General features: G+C 45.4%; 1 protein-coding gene across 1 annotated transcript in view; it reads right to left on the bottom strand.

The window, feature by feature from the left end:
* LOC111959428 (mediator of RNA polymerase II transcription subunit 14-like) overlaps positions 1–16,302 on the bottom strand; it is a 52,066-nt gene extending 35,764 nt beyond the window's left edge. The window contains 15 exon segments of the mRNA XM_023980957.2: positions 713–907; positions 1,104–1,263; positions 7,786–7,864; positions 7,976–8,101; positions 8,237–8,348; positions 8,433–8,583; positions 8,750–8,882; positions 9,437–9,544; positions 12,567–12,683; positions 12,686–12,694; positions 14,540–14,669; positions 15,058–15,231; positions 15,488–15,593; positions 15,711–15,737; positions 15,874–16,302. Coding sequence (XP_023836725.1) covers positions 713–907; positions 1,104–1,263; positions 7,786–7,864; positions 7,976–8,101; positions 8,237–8,348; positions 8,433–8,583; positions 8,750–8,882; positions 9,437–9,544; positions 12,567–12,683; positions 12,686–12,694; positions 14,540–14,669; positions 15,058–15,231; positions 15,488–15,593; positions 15,711–15,737; positions 15,874–16,046 — 1,800 coding nt within the window. The 5' untranslated portion in view covers positions 16,047–16,302.
* Between the last annotated feature and the right edge of the window lie 1,236 nt (positions 16,303–17,538).

Raw genomic sequence — 17,538 nt, 5'->3', positions numbered from 1 at the left:
GTGTGGAAAATGATTTAAGACTGAGACTCTCCAATTACAACCCAACATTGCAGAGTTATGTGCATCCTTTCAAGCACACCCTTCTCATTAACCTGTGGTGCGTTATTCACCCTTTTCGCTGAACAAATAAGGTTATATATGTAAGATGGTTAAATAAAGAGCAAAATTATTGATTATTATTTTATTATTTGTGCCCTGGTCAGGCTGGTGCTATAAGAGCTCTGTCACTTCCCATGGGCTGGGTTGTGACAAAAACTCACTCATTCTTATGTTTAATAAATTGTATAGTCTATGTGTAGCAGGCTTACATTGATGGCAAAAAACAACATTTGAGAGTGCGCTGACCCTGGTGCTAGAGGGGGTACGCAGCTGGAGGTTGAATGTTTGAAGAGGTACGGGATTATAAAAAGTTTGGGAACCACTGCCATAGCGTATTGAAATGTTGCCCAACATGTTTGATTTGATTTTTTAAAATTGATGTCAGAGTGATTAGAGGGACAATGGAGTGCTGAGTACCAGGCAGTTAGCAAGTTTGGTAGGCTACTAATGACCATCAGCAGCATCAGAGCTTGGAGAAGCCTAATTACCGTGACTAAATGGTCACGTGGAATTTGACTGCCTTCATGACTCGTGACCGCCGGTGTGGCGATAATACGGTCACACAACAGCCCTGATTGTAACCCGTACAAGCAGTTCTGCAATGCATTCCTACTTTTCTCTTAGCGCCATGACGGGCCCCACGGCTGGCGCAATTGTCCAGGACGAGCTGCTCCAGGTTGGGTTTGAAGTGCTGAAGGAGCTGGGCGCATGGAGGTCCCTCCTCACCCTCCAACTGAGACACAGAAAGGAAGGAGTACTTGTACTGGAGCTCCGTGGGACAGCCAGGCACGTCAAGCATCTCCACCACCTAGAGACAGGAAAGGGGGAGGGAAGGGGAAAGAAGGGGGAGGGAGAGAGATTGGTGGGAGAAAACAGTAATGAGGAAGAGTGGAAAAGTTGTGCATGGTTAAGGTACTGTATATTGTTCCTACATTTTCTTGTGTTTGCAATAAACAAACAGTTTTTTGGGGACAAATAATTGGGATACGGTGGGAGGCACTTACAATGTAATACTGTGGTAGGCGGGTTAGCCGGATGAAGAGCCTGTGTTTTGATAGGCTGCCGGCAGGGTGGGAGATGGAGTTGGAGAGGTGTAGTATGTCTGTGCAGACAGTGGGGAGGTGTTTCACCGACTGTCTACACCTCTGCTCCCCTAACCAAAACCTGGAAGGAAGAAGAGTGGTGAGGAAAGAAACGGAGAGGGGTGAGAGAGAGAAACATAAGTAAACTGAAATTAGACATTCTCCAAAGAGACCCGACTCTGCCAATGAGCAACTATTTCACAGTCCTACATTCACACATCAGTGAGACATCATTATCACTCTACTAACACTCTTTCCCTGACTGACAAACAAGCCATATCCTGGCCAGATCACATCATAGAAATAAAATCACAGAACATTGACTTCAATCCCTGTTCCAGTAATTACATTTCTATGCATATCACACAATGACAGACTCAACCACACACAGTAGAGTGCTGGTCTATGGAATTTATACAGACACCCTAAGTCATTTCAGAAATGATTCCCCTGCATAGAAGCACATTTCCATGGAAGGGCACAAGATCTGTTCTCATATCCATATGGGCATAAATATAAACGCAACAATTTCATAGATTTTAACAAATTCACATGACTGGGAATACAGGTATGCATCTGTTGGTCACAGATACCTTAATAAAAAGGTAGGGGTGTGGATCAGAAAACCAGTCAGTATCTGGTGTGATCACCATTTGCCTCATACATAGAGTTGATCAGGCTGTTGATTGTGGCCTTTGAAGAGGAGTGTGACAACATTCCAATGGCTGTGTGAAGTTGCTGGATATTGGCCGCAACTGGAACACGCTGTCATCCCAAACATGCTCAATGGGTGACATGTCTGGTGTGTATGCAGGTCATGGATGAACTGGGACAATTTCAGATTCCAGGAATTATGTACAGATCCTTGCGGCATACGGCTGTGCATTATCATGCTGAAAAATGAGGTGATGGCGGCGGATGAATGGCGCCACAATGGGCCTCAGGATCTCGTCACGGTATCTCTGTGCATTGAAATTACCATTGATAAAAAGTAATTGTGTTCGTTGTCATGGGCTGGCGAGGTTACACGTGGTCTGCAGTTGTGAGGCCAGTTGGACGTACTGCCAAATACTCTAAAACAACATTGGGGGCAGCTTATGGTAGGGAACTTAACATTAAATTCTCTGGCAACAGCTCTGGTGGACATTCCTGCAATCAGCATGCCAAATACACGCTCCCTCAACTTGAGACATCTGTGGCATTGTGTTGTGTGACAAAACTGCACATTTTAGAGTGACCTTTTATTGTCCCCAGCACAAGGTGGTAGGAATCCAAGATGGCGTAGCAGTCGGATGTGTCTTTGTCCTGTCTGTCCCGTGTAAATAGTATTCGTATTTTTCGTATACATTTCGTATATATTTTAATTTCACTTTCCATCTAGGAACTGAATATACATTCCTACATTCCGCCTCACCCAATGTGGTACGGACCTGCTATTTTTTTTATACTTTAGAACCGTAACCCCAATCAGAAGCTAGCCAGATAACTAGCTACTAGCTAGTAGTCAGTTAGCCACTGCTGCGGTCTTCGCCCTTAACTCGGACACAGCCCAGCTTAAACAATACCGGGCCAATACCTGCCAGTCTGCAAGCGCGATATATCAACCCAGAGCATATAGGACTGCTTTTTCTCTACCACATCACCGGATTCCTGACGCAAGCTCGGACAATTACACCGTATTATCACAGCTAGCTAGCTGCAACCGAGTGGCTACTACTGGCTAACACCTCTGTCCCGAAGCAAGCACCAGTTAGCCTTGAGCTAGCCTCGAGCTAGGCATCTGCCGCTAGCCGAAGAGTCTACCAGCGAATTCTTGGGCTACAATACCTCTTTTGCCAATTGGACTGGACCTTTTTTTTGCCGACACAGAGCCCTGCCCATCCATCACAACTGGTCTAAATCAGCTACAAGCTAATTTAGCCATTTTTTTGCCGCTGCTAGTAGCTTTTACCTTCTGCACAGACACCAGCCCTGTTATTAGCCTGGATATTACTCACCAATTTACCAGCATCGGACTGTCTCTCGACAAACAACGCCGGATTCCTGCCGTATCCCTGAGCCACTACTTCTGATCCTCACAGCTAGCTTGCAGCTAGCGCAGTTAGCGCCACTGCCACGAGCTAGCACCAGTTAGCAAACACAATTCTACAATTCACAACCTCTCTTTCGCCATTCGGCTTGGATTCTCTGGATTCTCTGTCGACACGACCACGTCTGAGCAGACCCCCTCCGTCTGAGCAGACCACCCCCGGGCTACTAACTTTAAACGCCGCGTGCTAGCTTAGTGGAGGCCTCCCTGCTCCATCTACGGCTGCCCCCTGGACACTATGATCACTTGGCTACATAGCTGATGCATGCTTGACTGTCCATTAATTCACGGTACTCCATTCTGTTTATTGTGTTTTTATCTGGCGGCTCTGTGCTTTAACTCAGGATCTGTGTGTAGTTAATCCGACCCTCTCTGCCTAGTCGTCGCCATTTTACCTGTTGTTGCTGTGTTAGACTAGCACCCTGTTATTGCTGCTGTTATCTTACCGTTGTTTTAGCTAGCTCTCCCAATCAAGACCTGCAATCACTTATGCCTTATTGTATGTCTCTCTCAAATATCAATATGCCTTGCATACTGTTGTTCAGGCTAGTTTTCATTATCATGTTTTGGTTTGCAATGGACCCTGTAGTTCCACTCTCCGTACCTCTGATACCCCCTTTGTCCCACCCCCCACACATGCGGTGACCTCACCAATTGAGACCAGCATGTCCAGAGATACAACCTCTCTTATCATCACCCAGTGCCTGGGCTTGCCTCCGCTGTACCCGCGCCCCTCCATACCCCTGTCTGCACATTATGCCCAGAATCTATTCTACCACGCCCATAAATCTGCTCCTTTTATTCTTTGTCCCAACGCTCTAGGCGACCAGTTTTGATAGCCTTTAGCCGACCCTCATCCTACTACTCCTCCTCTGTTCCTCGGGTGATGTGGAGGTAAACCCAGGCCCTGCATGTCCCCAGTCACCCTCATTTGTGACTTCTGTGATCGAAAAAGCCTTGGCCTCATGCATGTCAACATCAGAAGCCTCTCCCAAGTTTGCCTTACTCACCGCTTTAGCACACTCTGCCAATCCTGATGTCCTTGCCGTGTCCGAATCCTGGCTTAGGAAGGCCACCAAAATTCTGAGATTCCATACCCAACTATAACACTTTCCGTCAAGATAGAACTGCCAAAGGGGGAGGAGTTGCAATCTACTGCAGAGATAGCCTGCAAAGTTCTGTCATACTTTCCAGGTCTATGCCCAAACAGTTCGAACTTCTATTTTAAAAATTAATCTCTCCAGAAAAGTCTCTCACTGTTGCCGCCTGCTACCGACCCCCCTCAGCTCCCAGCTGTGCCCTGGACACCATCTGTGAATTGATCGCTCCCCATCTAGCTTCAGAGTTTGTTCTGTTAGGTGACCTAAACTGGGATATGCTTAACACCCCGGCAGTCTCACAATCCAAGCTTGATGCCCTCAATCTCACACAAATCATCAAGGAACCCACCAGGTACAACCCTAAATCCGTAAACATGGGCACCCTAATAGACATTATCCTGACCAACCTGCCCTCCAAAACACCTCTGCTGTCTCAATCAAGATCTCAGCGATCACTGCCTCATTGCCTGTATCCGCGGTCAAACGACCACCCCTCATCACTGTCAAACGCTCCCTAAAACACTTCTGCGAGCAGGCCTTTCTAATCGACCTGGCCCGGGTACCCTGGAAGGATATTGACCTCATCCCGTCAGTTGAGGATGCCTGGCCATTCTTTAAATGTTACTTCCTCACCATATTAGACAAGCATGCTCCGTTCAAAAAATGCAGACCAAGAACAGATATAGCGCCTTGGTTCACTCCAGACCTGACTGCCCTCGACCAGCACAAAAACATCCTGTGGCGAACTCAATAGCATCGAAGAGCCCCCGCGATATGCAACTGTTCAGGAAGTCAGGAACCAATACACGCAGTCAGTCAGGAAAGCAAAGGCCAGCTTTTTCAAGCAGAAATTCGCATCCTGTAGCTCTAACTCCAAAAAGTTCTGGGATACTGTAAAATCCATGGAGAACAAGAGCACCTCCTCCCAGCTGCCCACTGCACTGAGGCTAGGTAACACGGTCACCCACCGATAAATCCGTGATAATCGAAGACTCAACAAGCATTTCTCAATGGCTGGCCATGCCTTCCTCCTGGCGACTCCAACCTTGGCCAACAGCCCGCCCCCCCCGCCTGCTACTCGCCCAAGGCCTCCCCAGCTTCTCCTTTACCCAAATCCAGATAGCAGATGTTCTGAAAGAGCTGGAAAACCTGGACCCATACAAATCAGCTGGGCTTGACAATCTGGACCCCTATTTCTGAAACTGTCCGCCGCCATTGTCGCACCCCCTATTACCAGCCTGTTCAACCTCTCCTTCGTATCATCTTAGATCTCCCAAGTTGGAAAGCTGCCGCGGTCATCCCCTCTTCAAAGGGGAGACACCCTGGACCCAAACTGTTACAGACCTATATCCATCCTGCCCTGCCTATCTAAGGTCTTCGAAAGCCAAGTCAACAAACAGATCACTGACCATCTCGAATCCCACCGTACCTTCTCCGCTGTGCAATCCGGTTTCCGAGCCGGTCACGGGTGCACCTCAGCCACGCTCAAGGTACTAAACGATATCATAACCGCCATCGATAAAAGACATTACTGTGCAGCCGTCTTCATCGACCTGGCCAAGGCTTTCGACTCTGTCAATCACCATATTTCTATCGGCAGACTCAGTGCCTCGGTTTTTCTAATGACTGCCTTGCCTGGTTCACCAACTACTTTGCAGACAGAGTTCAGTGTGTCAAATCGAGGGCATGTTGTCCGGTCCTCTCGGCAGTCCTTATGGGGTACCACAGGGTTCAATTCTCGGGCCGACTCTTTTCTCTGTATACATCAATGCATGTTGCTCTGCTGCGGGCGATTCCCTGATCCACCTCTACGCAGACGACACCATTCTATATACTTCCGGCCCTTCCTTGGACACTGTGCTATCTAACCTCCAAACGAGCTTCAAATGCCATACAACACTCCTTCCGTGGCTCCAACTGCTTTAAACGCTAGTAAAACCAAATGCATGCTTTTCAACCGTTCGCTGCCTGCACCCGCACGCCCGACTAGCATCACCACCCTGGACGGTTCCGACCTAGAATATGTGGACATTTATAAGTACCTAGGTGTTGGCTAGGACTGCCAACTCTCCTTCCAGACTCATATCAAACATCTCCAATCCAAAATCAAATCAAGAATCGGCTTTCTATTCCGCAACAAAGCCTCCTTCACTCACGCCGCCAAACTTACCCTAGTAAAACTGACTATTCTACCGATCCTCGACTTCGGCGATGTCATCTACAAAATAGCTTCCAACACTCTACTCAGCAAACTGGATGCAGTTTATCACAGTGCCATTCGTTTTGTTACTAAAGCACCTTATACGACCCACCACTGCGACCTGTAGTGCCTAGTCGGCTGCCCTCGCTACATGTTCGTCGTCAGACCCACTGGCTCCAGGTCATCTACAAGGCTATGCAGGGAAAGTGCCGCCTATCTCAGTTCACTGGTCACGATGGCACACCCACCCGCAGCACGCGCGTCCAGCAGGTGTATCTCACTGATCATCCCTAAAGCTAAAACCTCATGGACGGCCTTTCCTTCCAGTTCTCTGCTGCCTGCGACTGGAACGAATGCAAAAATCTCTTAAGTTGGAGACTTTTATCTCCCTCAACAACTTTAAAAATCTGCTATCCGAGCAGCAGCTAACCGATCGCTGCAGCTGTACATAGTCCATCTGTAAACTACCCACCAATTTACCTACCTCACCCCCCATAGCTGCTTTATTTATTTACTTTTCTGTCTCTTTTGACACCAGTATCTCTTCTTGCACATGATCATCTGATGATTTATCACTCCAGTGTTAATCTGCTAAATTGTTAATTATTCGATTTATTGCCTACCTCATGCCTTTTGCACACATTGTATATAGATTCTCTTTTTTTCTACCATGTTATTGACTTGTTTATTGTTTACTCCATGTGTAACTCTGTGTTGTCTGTTCACACTGCTATGCTTTATCTTGGCCAGGTCGCAGTTGCAAATGAGAACTTGTTCTCAACTAGCCTACCTGGTTAAATAAAGGTGAAATAAAAAAATAAAAAAAATAAAAAATAAAAAAAGGTGCACCTGTGTAATGATCATGCCGTTTTATCAGCTTCATGATATGCCACACCGGTCAGGTTAATGGATTATCTTGGTAAAGGAGAAATGCTCGCTAACAGGGATGTAATCAAATTATTGCACAACATTGTAGAGAAACACACYTTTTGTGCATATGGAACATTTCTGGGATCTTTTACTTAAGCTCATGAAACCAACACTTTACATGTTCCATTTATATTTTTGTTCAGTATACACTACTAAGGTACTAGGGTGAAGCACTTTGCATACTAAAGTGTGCTAGTGTGGATATGGAGGTATGAAGGCCTTCTGAGGAGTCGTGATGTGACACATGACAGGCAGTTGTCACAGAGAGACAGGAAGTGGATTTACTTGAGCTGCTGCAGCCAGGATATGATGCGCTTCATGTCGTCGTTGATGGTCTTCTCGATGTCGTCCAATATGGACTGATCTGGAGACAGAAAGACACAGTGGAAGTGAGTACAGTGTACGTGTGTGTCCCAGCTTACCGATGTGGTGTATGTGTGTATGCATGAGTGTGTATGTGAACCTCCCTGCTTACCAATTCCATACAGCATGGGCTGGAACATCCCTGAGTGCAGGTCTACAAAGATGTGCAGGCACTCGGAGCGTCCACAGGGCTCCAGGATTGGAATGACCAGGGTGGGCAGAGCTGTCTCTATGAACGCTGAAACACAGGCAGGGACAATAACATCACACACTGACAACATGGTTGTTTCTCTCCGCAACATTGTTCATTTCATTCTGGGTCAGTGTGGTTGGATTATTCAGTGTCTAGCTAAGTCAGAGAGGACAGACTCACAGCTGTCGCTGGGGTTGCTGCTCTTCAAGATGGCTTTCAGCTCTTGCAGCTTCTGATGGGAGCGGGCGTGCACGCTGTCAATCAAAAGCTTCTCCACTGACAAGTGGTCAATCTACAGGAGGGGGCGGAAATAACAACATCACAACAACAAAAATTGTACTGCACCATATCTGTGAGGAACTTGACGTCAGCTCACCTTCATGGCTCTCTCCATCAGTCTAGAGTCGCAGGCAGGGAGCGGAGGATCATGGGAGATCTGCAGAGGCTTGGAGCAGTCTGATTCGTCAATCTTGATGGTGACTTTGTGGACCGACGCAGTGCCCGTCTTCCTTCCCAGGACCTGTTGGCTGGAGAGGGGGAGAGAGAGGGAGAGAGAAAGAGACAAAGAAAGAGGTCAAATGATGGACCAAATTCTCTGTGATGAATGACAAAAGTATATGCATTCAACAAACCAATCAATCAGGCCTGTTAATGTGTAACTTCTTAGTGAGTAGTTGTGTGTGTGTTTCTTACTTCCAGACGGCCAGTGTGAGGCACTTGGCAGGCATGTAGCGCTCCACCTGCACCAGGTCTCCCCAGCGCTCTCGGACCAGCATGAGGGTCTGGGAGTGGAGCACCTCCAGCTGAAGAGACAGGCAGAATGAGTCTAGAAGGGACAGGGTTAAGGAAGGGATGGTCCAGGAAGATGGCATACACACTTACTCACAATACACACAGATAAAGAAATGCAGGCACACGTGATACTCACACACCCAGGCTGTGTGCGTGTGGTGACAGACTTCAGCCATGAAACCAGACTGCGCCTGTTATACTTGCTATGAAGTCACGATGAGGTTCATACAAAAAATGACAGAAACAAATCCTTGGCCATATCTAATTATTGGCGTTCTATTGAGCATAACAGTATTATAAATACATGTAGCATTACTCATTTCCCACTAAATACTATTTGAAATGTTTTAAATATTTCTGCTTGGTTCATGGAAACAAACTGATAAACCGAAAGGCAGTGTGACTGTTGGCTTTGGCAGTCATTGAAATGCTGTTGGTCCCTTGGCCTGCTGTACACATGGTCACTGTTGGTCAATATTGTATGTGAACACCCACAGACACAATTACATTCACTGCAGCAGCTCAAGCCAGACATGGCCCTGAGCTCACTGTCTGCACAGAAACAGTACACACACAGTGAAAGGATACGCAGGCAGCTGTACATATCCTGCAGTGGTTTCTCGTCTGCAAACAGGCGTGACTGCACCAGCTCATGGATGAAGTTCACTTGCATACTGTGGACCAGAGCTCTGCCATCTGGAAGGAGGGGGAAGGGGGAAGATGGAGGGGAAAATATTGAAAAAGGAGTTAGCAACAAACAAAAAAATAATGCAATCTTAAAATGTAGTTTTTTTGCAAGTAGTTGATATGTTTTTCATTCAAGTTGGATTACTCCTGAGCATCAGGACCAGAATAATTATAATTTGCTGTACATATTGTAAGAATTGAACACTCTGGATTTTTCATTTCCAAACATCTCACTAATTAGCAGTGGGATCTGTGTGTTTGTGTCGCGTCAGCAGTGGGATCTGTGTGTTTGTGTCGCAATCACATGGATTGTGTGTTTGTTCGCGTCACAGTGGGATCTGTGTGTTTGTGTCGCGTATGCAGTGGGATCTGTGTGTTGTGTCGCGTTAGCAGTGGGGATCTGTGTGTTTGTGTCGCGTAGCAGTGGGATCTGTGTGGGTTGTGTCGCGTCAGCAGTGGGATCTGTGTTTGTGTCGCGTTAGCAGTGGGATCTGTGTTTGTGTCGCGTTAGCAGTGGGATCTGTGTTTGTGTTGCGTTAGCAGTGGGATCTGTGTGTTCGGTGGTTTCAGGGTTCTAAAGTTCAACGCAACCAAGTTCTATTTTGGGAGCACTGCGCAAAAGATAAATATCCCTTTTTTTTCTCTTTTTTTTATGCTTAACAATATTTGTTCTTCTCTACACTGCTCAAACAAGATGGGCTGAAGTACTTAGAAGGACTGAGAAGCTCAGTTGTGGTGGCATTTTAAAAAGGACATTATATTCCAAAATACAATTATGCTGACACCATATTTCTCAAATGATTTGTTACAATTATTTTAACATATTGGACATGGTCCATATTATCAGGTATGCTATTAGCAATAAGCATTATCACTTGTAGCCCAACTGATGCAGCACAGTGGCTATAAATAAATAGGCTGAAGCATGGGGTTGCCTATCTGCAGTTACCCCTTTGGGCTAATTATTAGCTAGATCCCAAATGTGATCTTTTAACTAGTTAGCATCCTATTGATGAATTTTATGTCCCCCCCAAAAAACTGAAAATAATGTAGGTCTACTTGTTTGGGTAACTGGTCCCGTGTGGCTCAGTTGGTAGAGCATGGCGCTTGCAACGCCAGGGTTGTGGGTTCAATTCCCACGGGGGGACCAGGATGAATATGTATGAACTTTCCAATGTGTAAGTCGCTCTGGATAAGAGCGTCTGCTAAATGACTTAAATGTAAAATGTAATGTAACTTGGGATAAACCACCACCCGGGTTAACACTGCCTGTACTTCTCACAGAAACAACTTCATACCATAATTCCCCCCCAACACGTTCCCTGGTTACCACTACGCTTGATCAACTAAAATGTATATCTGTCTCATCAAAAAAATGTAAGTCACTCAAAAAAACAGATTGAGGTATGGTGGCGTTTTACCCCAAGTTACCCTACAATTGATCCGTGTTACAGTTACCCACACTCACAGCAAATTGCAGAGCGGTAACACTTCTAAAAACCCCAGGTTTAAAAAGATGCAGTTCACACATAATTCAATAAAGTAGGAATCGAAAGCTGGGATCAAAACTCTGTTTTCCCCGCGATTGCAAGACTTGTTGTGCATTGACTGCTTGTCAGAATGCATGTCTCCCCTCGCTATGGCACTCGTAACTTGAATGCACCTCGAGAGGAATATTTATCTCGCATAGGACACACAACAAGCCGACTAGGWAAATAGAATAATTATTCTACTATGGGGTAGTCAGAATTTTCTATTCATTACTCGTTTGGTTTGTAGAGGAAAAGTAAATGTGGACTGTTCTAGCATCTTCAAAGTGAGCCTTAGCATAATTTTCTTCTTCATGTAAAAAATATTTTTTGTTATGGCAACTATAATTTTGTCGTGGTGCAGCGCCGCATATAAATGACCGCAGCAGAAACACTGGCATGTTGTTTATGCAACGGGCATGTTCTGAATCAGATAGATTACTCTAAAATATTTGTCTAAATGTAACATCTATGCATCTATTCAAATTCTATTACGGTCCCCTAGGAAACACTGACCAGCACTTTGGTTCCTACCATGCCATAACTCTTACCTGGCTTATCATTTGTCGTCATGTCAAACAACACCAATCATAGAAATATAATTATTATTCTAATTCTATGATTCCAACAGTTGACTCGAGTGTTTTGATCTACAATGCTTAAATTTTAAAGTTACGTTAAATCACAATATTTGGTTGAAAAATCCCAATTAGATTTTTTGCCCATATCGCCCTAACAACCWGGTAACTTTACCATTATGCAAACATTTGGTGGCAAAGAAACTAAAAAGAATATGCTCAGATGATGTGCTTCAAAATAAGTAAGATTCATATATGCCCAATGTAGGCCCTCTCTCAATCAATTGAAAATATATTTTTTTTTCTGGTGCTGCTAAATGTAATGTGGTGCTCGTAACTTTTTAAGTTAGTAGTATCAGTGCTCCCAAGTATGTTTTTTAACTGGGTACGTTAGTAGCGGGTTCTGTGTGCTTGGTGCGTGAGTAGCGGGTTCTGTGTGTTTGGGTGCGTTGAGTAGCGGGTTCTTGTGTGTTGGTTGCGTGAGTAGCGGGTTCTGTGTGTTTGGTGCGTGAGTAAGCGGGTTCTGTGTGTTTGGTGCGTGGGGAGTAGCGGGTTCTGTGTGTTTTGGTGCGTGATGTAGCGGGTTCTGTGTGTTTGTGCGTTAGTAGCGGGTTCTGTCTGTGTTTGGTGCGTTAGTAGCGGGTTCTGTGTGTTTGGTGCGTTAGTAGCGGGTTCTGTGTGTATTTGAGTGTCTGTTAGTAGCGGGTTCTGTGTATTTGGTGCGTTAGTAGCGGGTTCTGTGTATTTGGTGCGTGTAGCGGGTTTGTGTATTTGTGCGTTAGTAGCGGGTTCTGTGTATTTGGTGCGTTAGTAGCGGGTTCTGTGTGTTTGGTGCGTTAGTAGCGGGTTCTGTGTATTTGGTGGCGTTAGTAGTGGGTTCTGTTGTGTTTGGTGCCTTGGTCAAGCAGGTGTTGTGTATCTTACCTCCAGTCTCCTTGTCCTCAACCAGTATCTCCAGCTTCAACAGTCTCCAGGGAATATCTGGGTCATCACCCATCACCGTCAGTGTGGCCTCAAACTCCCCCTCCACACGGAACTTCAACGCCCATTAGCTACGAGACACACAATGAGGTTGGCCAGCTTTGTGTGTGTGTGCCTGTCTGTCTGTCTGTCTGTCTGTGTGTGGTGTCTTTCTGTGTGTGTGTGTGTGTGTGTGTCTCTTTGTGTGTGTGGTGTGTGTGTCTCTCTGTGTGTGTGTCTCTCTGTGTGTGTGTGTGTGTCTCTCTGTGTGTGTGTGGTGTGTGTGTTTCTGTGTGTGTGTCTGTGTGTGTGTGTCTCTCTGTGTGTGTGTGTGTGTGTGTGTTGTGTGTGTGTGTGTGTGTCTCTCTGTGTGTGTGTGTCTCTCTGTGTGTGTGTGTGTTGTTTGGTGTGTGTGTGTGTGTGTTGTGTGTGTGTCTTGTGTGTGTGTGTTGTTTCTCTCTGTGTGTGTGTTGTGTGTGTGTGTGCTGTGTGTGTGGTGTGTGTGTGTGTGTGTGTGTGTGTGTGTGTGTGTGTGTGTGTGTTGTGTGTGGTGTGTCTCTCTGTGTGTGTGTGTGTGTGTGTCTGTGTGTGCTCTGTGTGTGTCTCTGTGTGTGTGTCTCTGTGTGTGTGTCTCTGTGTGTGTGTCTCTGTGTGTGTGTCTCTGTGTGTGTGTCTCTGTGTGTGTGTCTCTGTGTGTGTGTTGTGTGTCTCTGTGTGTGTGTGTGTTCTGTGTGTGTGTGTGTGTGTGTGTTCTCTCTCTGTGTGTGTGTGTGTGTCTCTTGTGTGTGTGTGTGTGTGTGTGGTGTGTGTGTGTGTGTGTGTGGTGTGTGTGTTGTGTGTGGTTTTCTGTGTGTGTGTGTGTGTTGTGTCTCTGTGTGTGTGTGTGTGTGTGTGTCTCTCTGTGTGTGTGTGTGTGTCTCTGTGTGTGTGTGTGTGTCTCGTGTGTGTGTGTGTGTCTCTGTGTGTGTGTGTGTGTGTGTGTGTGTCTCGTGTGTGTGTGTGTGTGTTGTGTGTGTGTGTCGTGTGTGTGTGTGTGTGTGTCTCTGTGTTGTGTGTGTGGTGTGTGTGTTGTGTGTGTGTGTGTGTGTGTGTGGTGTGTTTCTCTGTGTGTGTGTGTGTGTGTTCTTGTTGTGTGTGTGTGTGTGTGTGTCTCTGTGTGTTGTGTGTTGTGTGTCTCTCTGTTGTGGTGTGTGTGTCCTCTGTGTGTGTGTGTGTGTGTCTCTCTCCCTGTGTGTGTGTGTGTGTGTGTGTCTTCTCTCTCTGTGTGTGTGTGTGTGTGTCTCTCTCTTGTGTGTTGTGTGTGTGTGTTGTGTGTCTCTCTGTGTGTGTGTGTGTGTGGTGTCTCTGTGTGTGTGTGTGTGTGTGTGCTCTGTATGTGTGTGTGTGTCTGTGTGTGTCTGCTGTGTGTGTGTGTCTGGTGTGTGTGTGTGTGTCTGCGTGTGTGTGTCTGACTCGTGTGGGTCTGCGTGTGTTGTCTGCGTTGTGTGTGTGTGTTGTGTCTGTGTCTCTGTGTGTGTGTGTCTGTCTGTGTGTGTGTCTGTCTGTGTGTGTGTCTGTCTGTTGTGTGTGTCTGTCTGTCTGTGTGTCTGTCTGTCTGTGTGTCTGTCTGTGTGTGTGTCTGTCTGTGTGTGTGTCTGTCTGTGTGTGTGTCTGTCTGTGTGTGTGTCTGTCTGTGTGTGTGTCTTGTGTGTCGTCGTCTGCTGTCTGTGTGTGTGTTGTCTGTGTGTGTGTCTGTGTGTGTGTCTGTCTGTGTGTGTGTCTGTCTGTGTGTCTGTGTGTGGTGTGTCTGTCTGTGTGTTGTCGTCTGTCTGTGTGTCTTGTCTGTGTGTCTGTCTGTTGTTCTGTCGTGTCTGTCTGTGTGTGTGTGTCTGTCTGTGTGTGTGTCTGTCTGTGTGTCTGTCTGTCTGTGTGTCTGTCTGTCTGTGTGTCATCCTTACCCACGGTGAGGTTGGCTAGCTGAGGTGGTAGGTCTGTCGTGACAAGACGATGTCGAAGGATTTGATTGAGCTGGTTCAAGGTTGTCTGCTTCTCCACCTTAGTGATGGGGTCTGGAGGAATGATCTTGTCCTACACACACAGCTGTCAATGCACTGGGCCAAACAGGGCTTCAGATTTCTCTGTCCCTATTCCACACTCCAGTCCAGTTGGTGGCGGTAACGCACTACTAAAGATTTCTGTGTTTGTGCACATAATGTACATCGCACGCAACTGACAGAGTACATACATGAACAACAGCATTTTTGGCCAAACTAGACAGGCACCGAGGCTACTTCAACCATAGTGGCTTACGAACACAAAGGCATCAGGTGTCTCATTCTATTTGACCACTATTTAACCAGGCAAGTCAACTGAGAACCAGCTTTCAATTAAAATAAGAGGGCAGGTCAAGAGGTCAAAACAATAGACTATGGGGGAAAAAATGAAAATGAACACAGACTAGTTAGGAGTGTCTTACCCGTATGCAGGTGGGCAGGCGAGGGTATGACCCGGTGGTGAGCACGTCGATTGCGAACGGGATGGCAAAGCTGGGCAGGCGGGCGTGCACCAGGGCGTCCCTTGCCAACGATGCCAGCCTATCAGCCGTGTCCACAAATAGGAAGGCCTGCTGGTCCAGAAAGCTGGATATCATCTGTTACCGTGAAAACAGGAGGTTAGGGGTTAAAGGTCAGGTTAGCTTATGACCGTACTCAGTATTATTTTGAATTATGTGCAAGTAGGCCTAACTCAAAGTTAAACATAAACACTGCATTGATGTCAGTGTGGAAAATTCTGAAAAGTTTTATGTGAAAAGGTGAGAGTTATGTGCATAACTCAAGATAGTATCTGGTCGTCTATGCCCACTTTGAGAGTGTTTGGTGTAGTGTACTGTAGTCTAGCATACATACCGCACACTTCTCCACCTTCCCGGCGTTGCTGGCCCATTTCACTAGGGCAAGGAGACGCACAAACAGCTGCCTGGTCCGACTGGAAAACTGGACAATCTCGATTTTTCTGTAAGAAACAGTAGAAAATACAGGCATGAAGAAGATGTCACATACAACAACATTCCCAATTTGACAAGTCAATTTAATCAGTGAGTACACACAGTGAAACAAGAGACACACATACCTTTCCATGTCTGTTTTTCTGGGAAGACTGCAAGAAAGACAGAAACAGTATTGGTAACTTTCAGGTATTACGTAATTTTACAATTTATGAAATCATTATGAAAATGAAGGAATCTCAATTAATAAAGACGCATTGCATTGAACGGGGTCTCGTCATGACTTACAGTTCACCCAACAGGGTGATTTCATGGTAGGTCCTCTGCAGGAGAAACTCAATCAGCAGGCTCAGCCGGACCCCTTGGGTGGCCGGGGGTCCGGGAGGTGGCGGCTGGGTGGCCGAGGTGGTACCCCCGATAGGGACCAGTTGCCCATCTGATCCAATCTGCACCGGAGCCATTTTAAAATAACAAGGCAAGCTCCACGGATGGAGACCGAAAAAATGTAAAACTATCGACTCGCAATTACTTTGAACTGGTACCAATCTTACACGTATTCTACACCATTTCGCGCAAAATAGTTATTTAGTAGGGGCTCGGCGACTTCGCCCCATAAAAAAGTCGCAAATATCCGCGTTTTAATTGCTTATTACAGAAAAGATTCAACGCTGTTCAACCGCCATCTTTGCAGCCTGACGGGAAGTGATCACGGTTTGGTGGAAAGGAAGACCCGGATACGGATTTTAGAGAAACAATGGAAGGAGTCGCCCGTGAGAGTTTACTCTGCTGTTCCAAGATCAGTATTCATTCCCTAGATTTGTCAATTAGTTCAGACCATAAACAATCACTGGCCCCTGATCAGAGCCAGTGTTTTCGTGAGCGATAATTAAGGTATTTTGACTGTTTATACGACTTTTATAATATGCCCTGTCATTTCGTATGGGATACTGTGCATGACATTTTAGTAAGATAGATCATATAACAGATACACCTTATTTGTCCCTGAGGAGAACACACAGACAAAACAAAATAAAGGAAAAAACAAAGAGACACACACCAGTATAAATGTTATATATTTGAAGATTGATGTGTATTGTCCCTATAAAATAAATGTAATGAAAAATAAATTAAATAAAGGTTATGCGATGCAATTCATTTCAATTCCTCATGGACCTGAAACTGGCTGGTGATAAAGAAAAGCATGACAAGACATGGATTATGTTGGCAGTGGCAGGGTCAGTGGTAAAGGTATTAGGATGGAATTCTGATTTGAATAACTGCTGAATCCTCAATTCCCAGAGGCAGGAAATAGGAATTACTTTTCCATTCCATTCCCTTCCATTTCATTTTCACAGGATGATACATAGCTTTAAGTCAATACGACATGGCTGCAAAATAACATGGCAATCAAAACATTAACACATAATCTAACTGTGAAACAAACAAGATAATCATTAAAAATATATATTTCCAAAACGCTACATCCACATATTTTTCAACTTTCTGTGTTTTTTGTCATCAGAAACTTTTTCTTATGGGTACCTTCATGTGTGTGTAATATATTACTGTTCTCAGATTCTTTATTAATTGATTTTAGTTGTGAATTAAAATGTGTTTTTTTTGCAAAACGCTATATAAATATTTGGACATTGACCAAGTTATCATTTTAGCTGTCTACCACAGCATATTGGAGTTAAAATTAAATAATGAAAATGAGCTGAAAGTGCAGACTTCCAGGTTTAATTTGAAGATATTTACAGTTGAAGTCAGAAGTTTACATACACCTTAGCCAAATACATTTCAACTCAGTTTCACAATTCCTGACATTTAATCCTAGTAAAAATGCCCTGTCTTTGGTCAGTTAGGATCACCACTTTATTTGAAGAATGTGAAATGTCAGAATAATAGTAGAGAGAATGATTTATTTCAGCTTTTATTTCTTTCATCACGTTC

This window comes from Salvelinus sp. IW2-2015, linkage group LG36, assembly GCF_002910315.2.
Source record: "Salvelinus sp. IW2-2015 linkage group LG36, ASM291031v2, whole genome shotgun sequence".
Classification (NCBI taxonomy): Eukaryota; Metazoa; Chordata; class Actinopteri; order Salmoniformes; family Salmonidae; genus Salvelinus; species Salvelinus sp. IW2-2015.
This window is presented reverse-complemented; position numbering and strand designations above follow the sequence as displayed.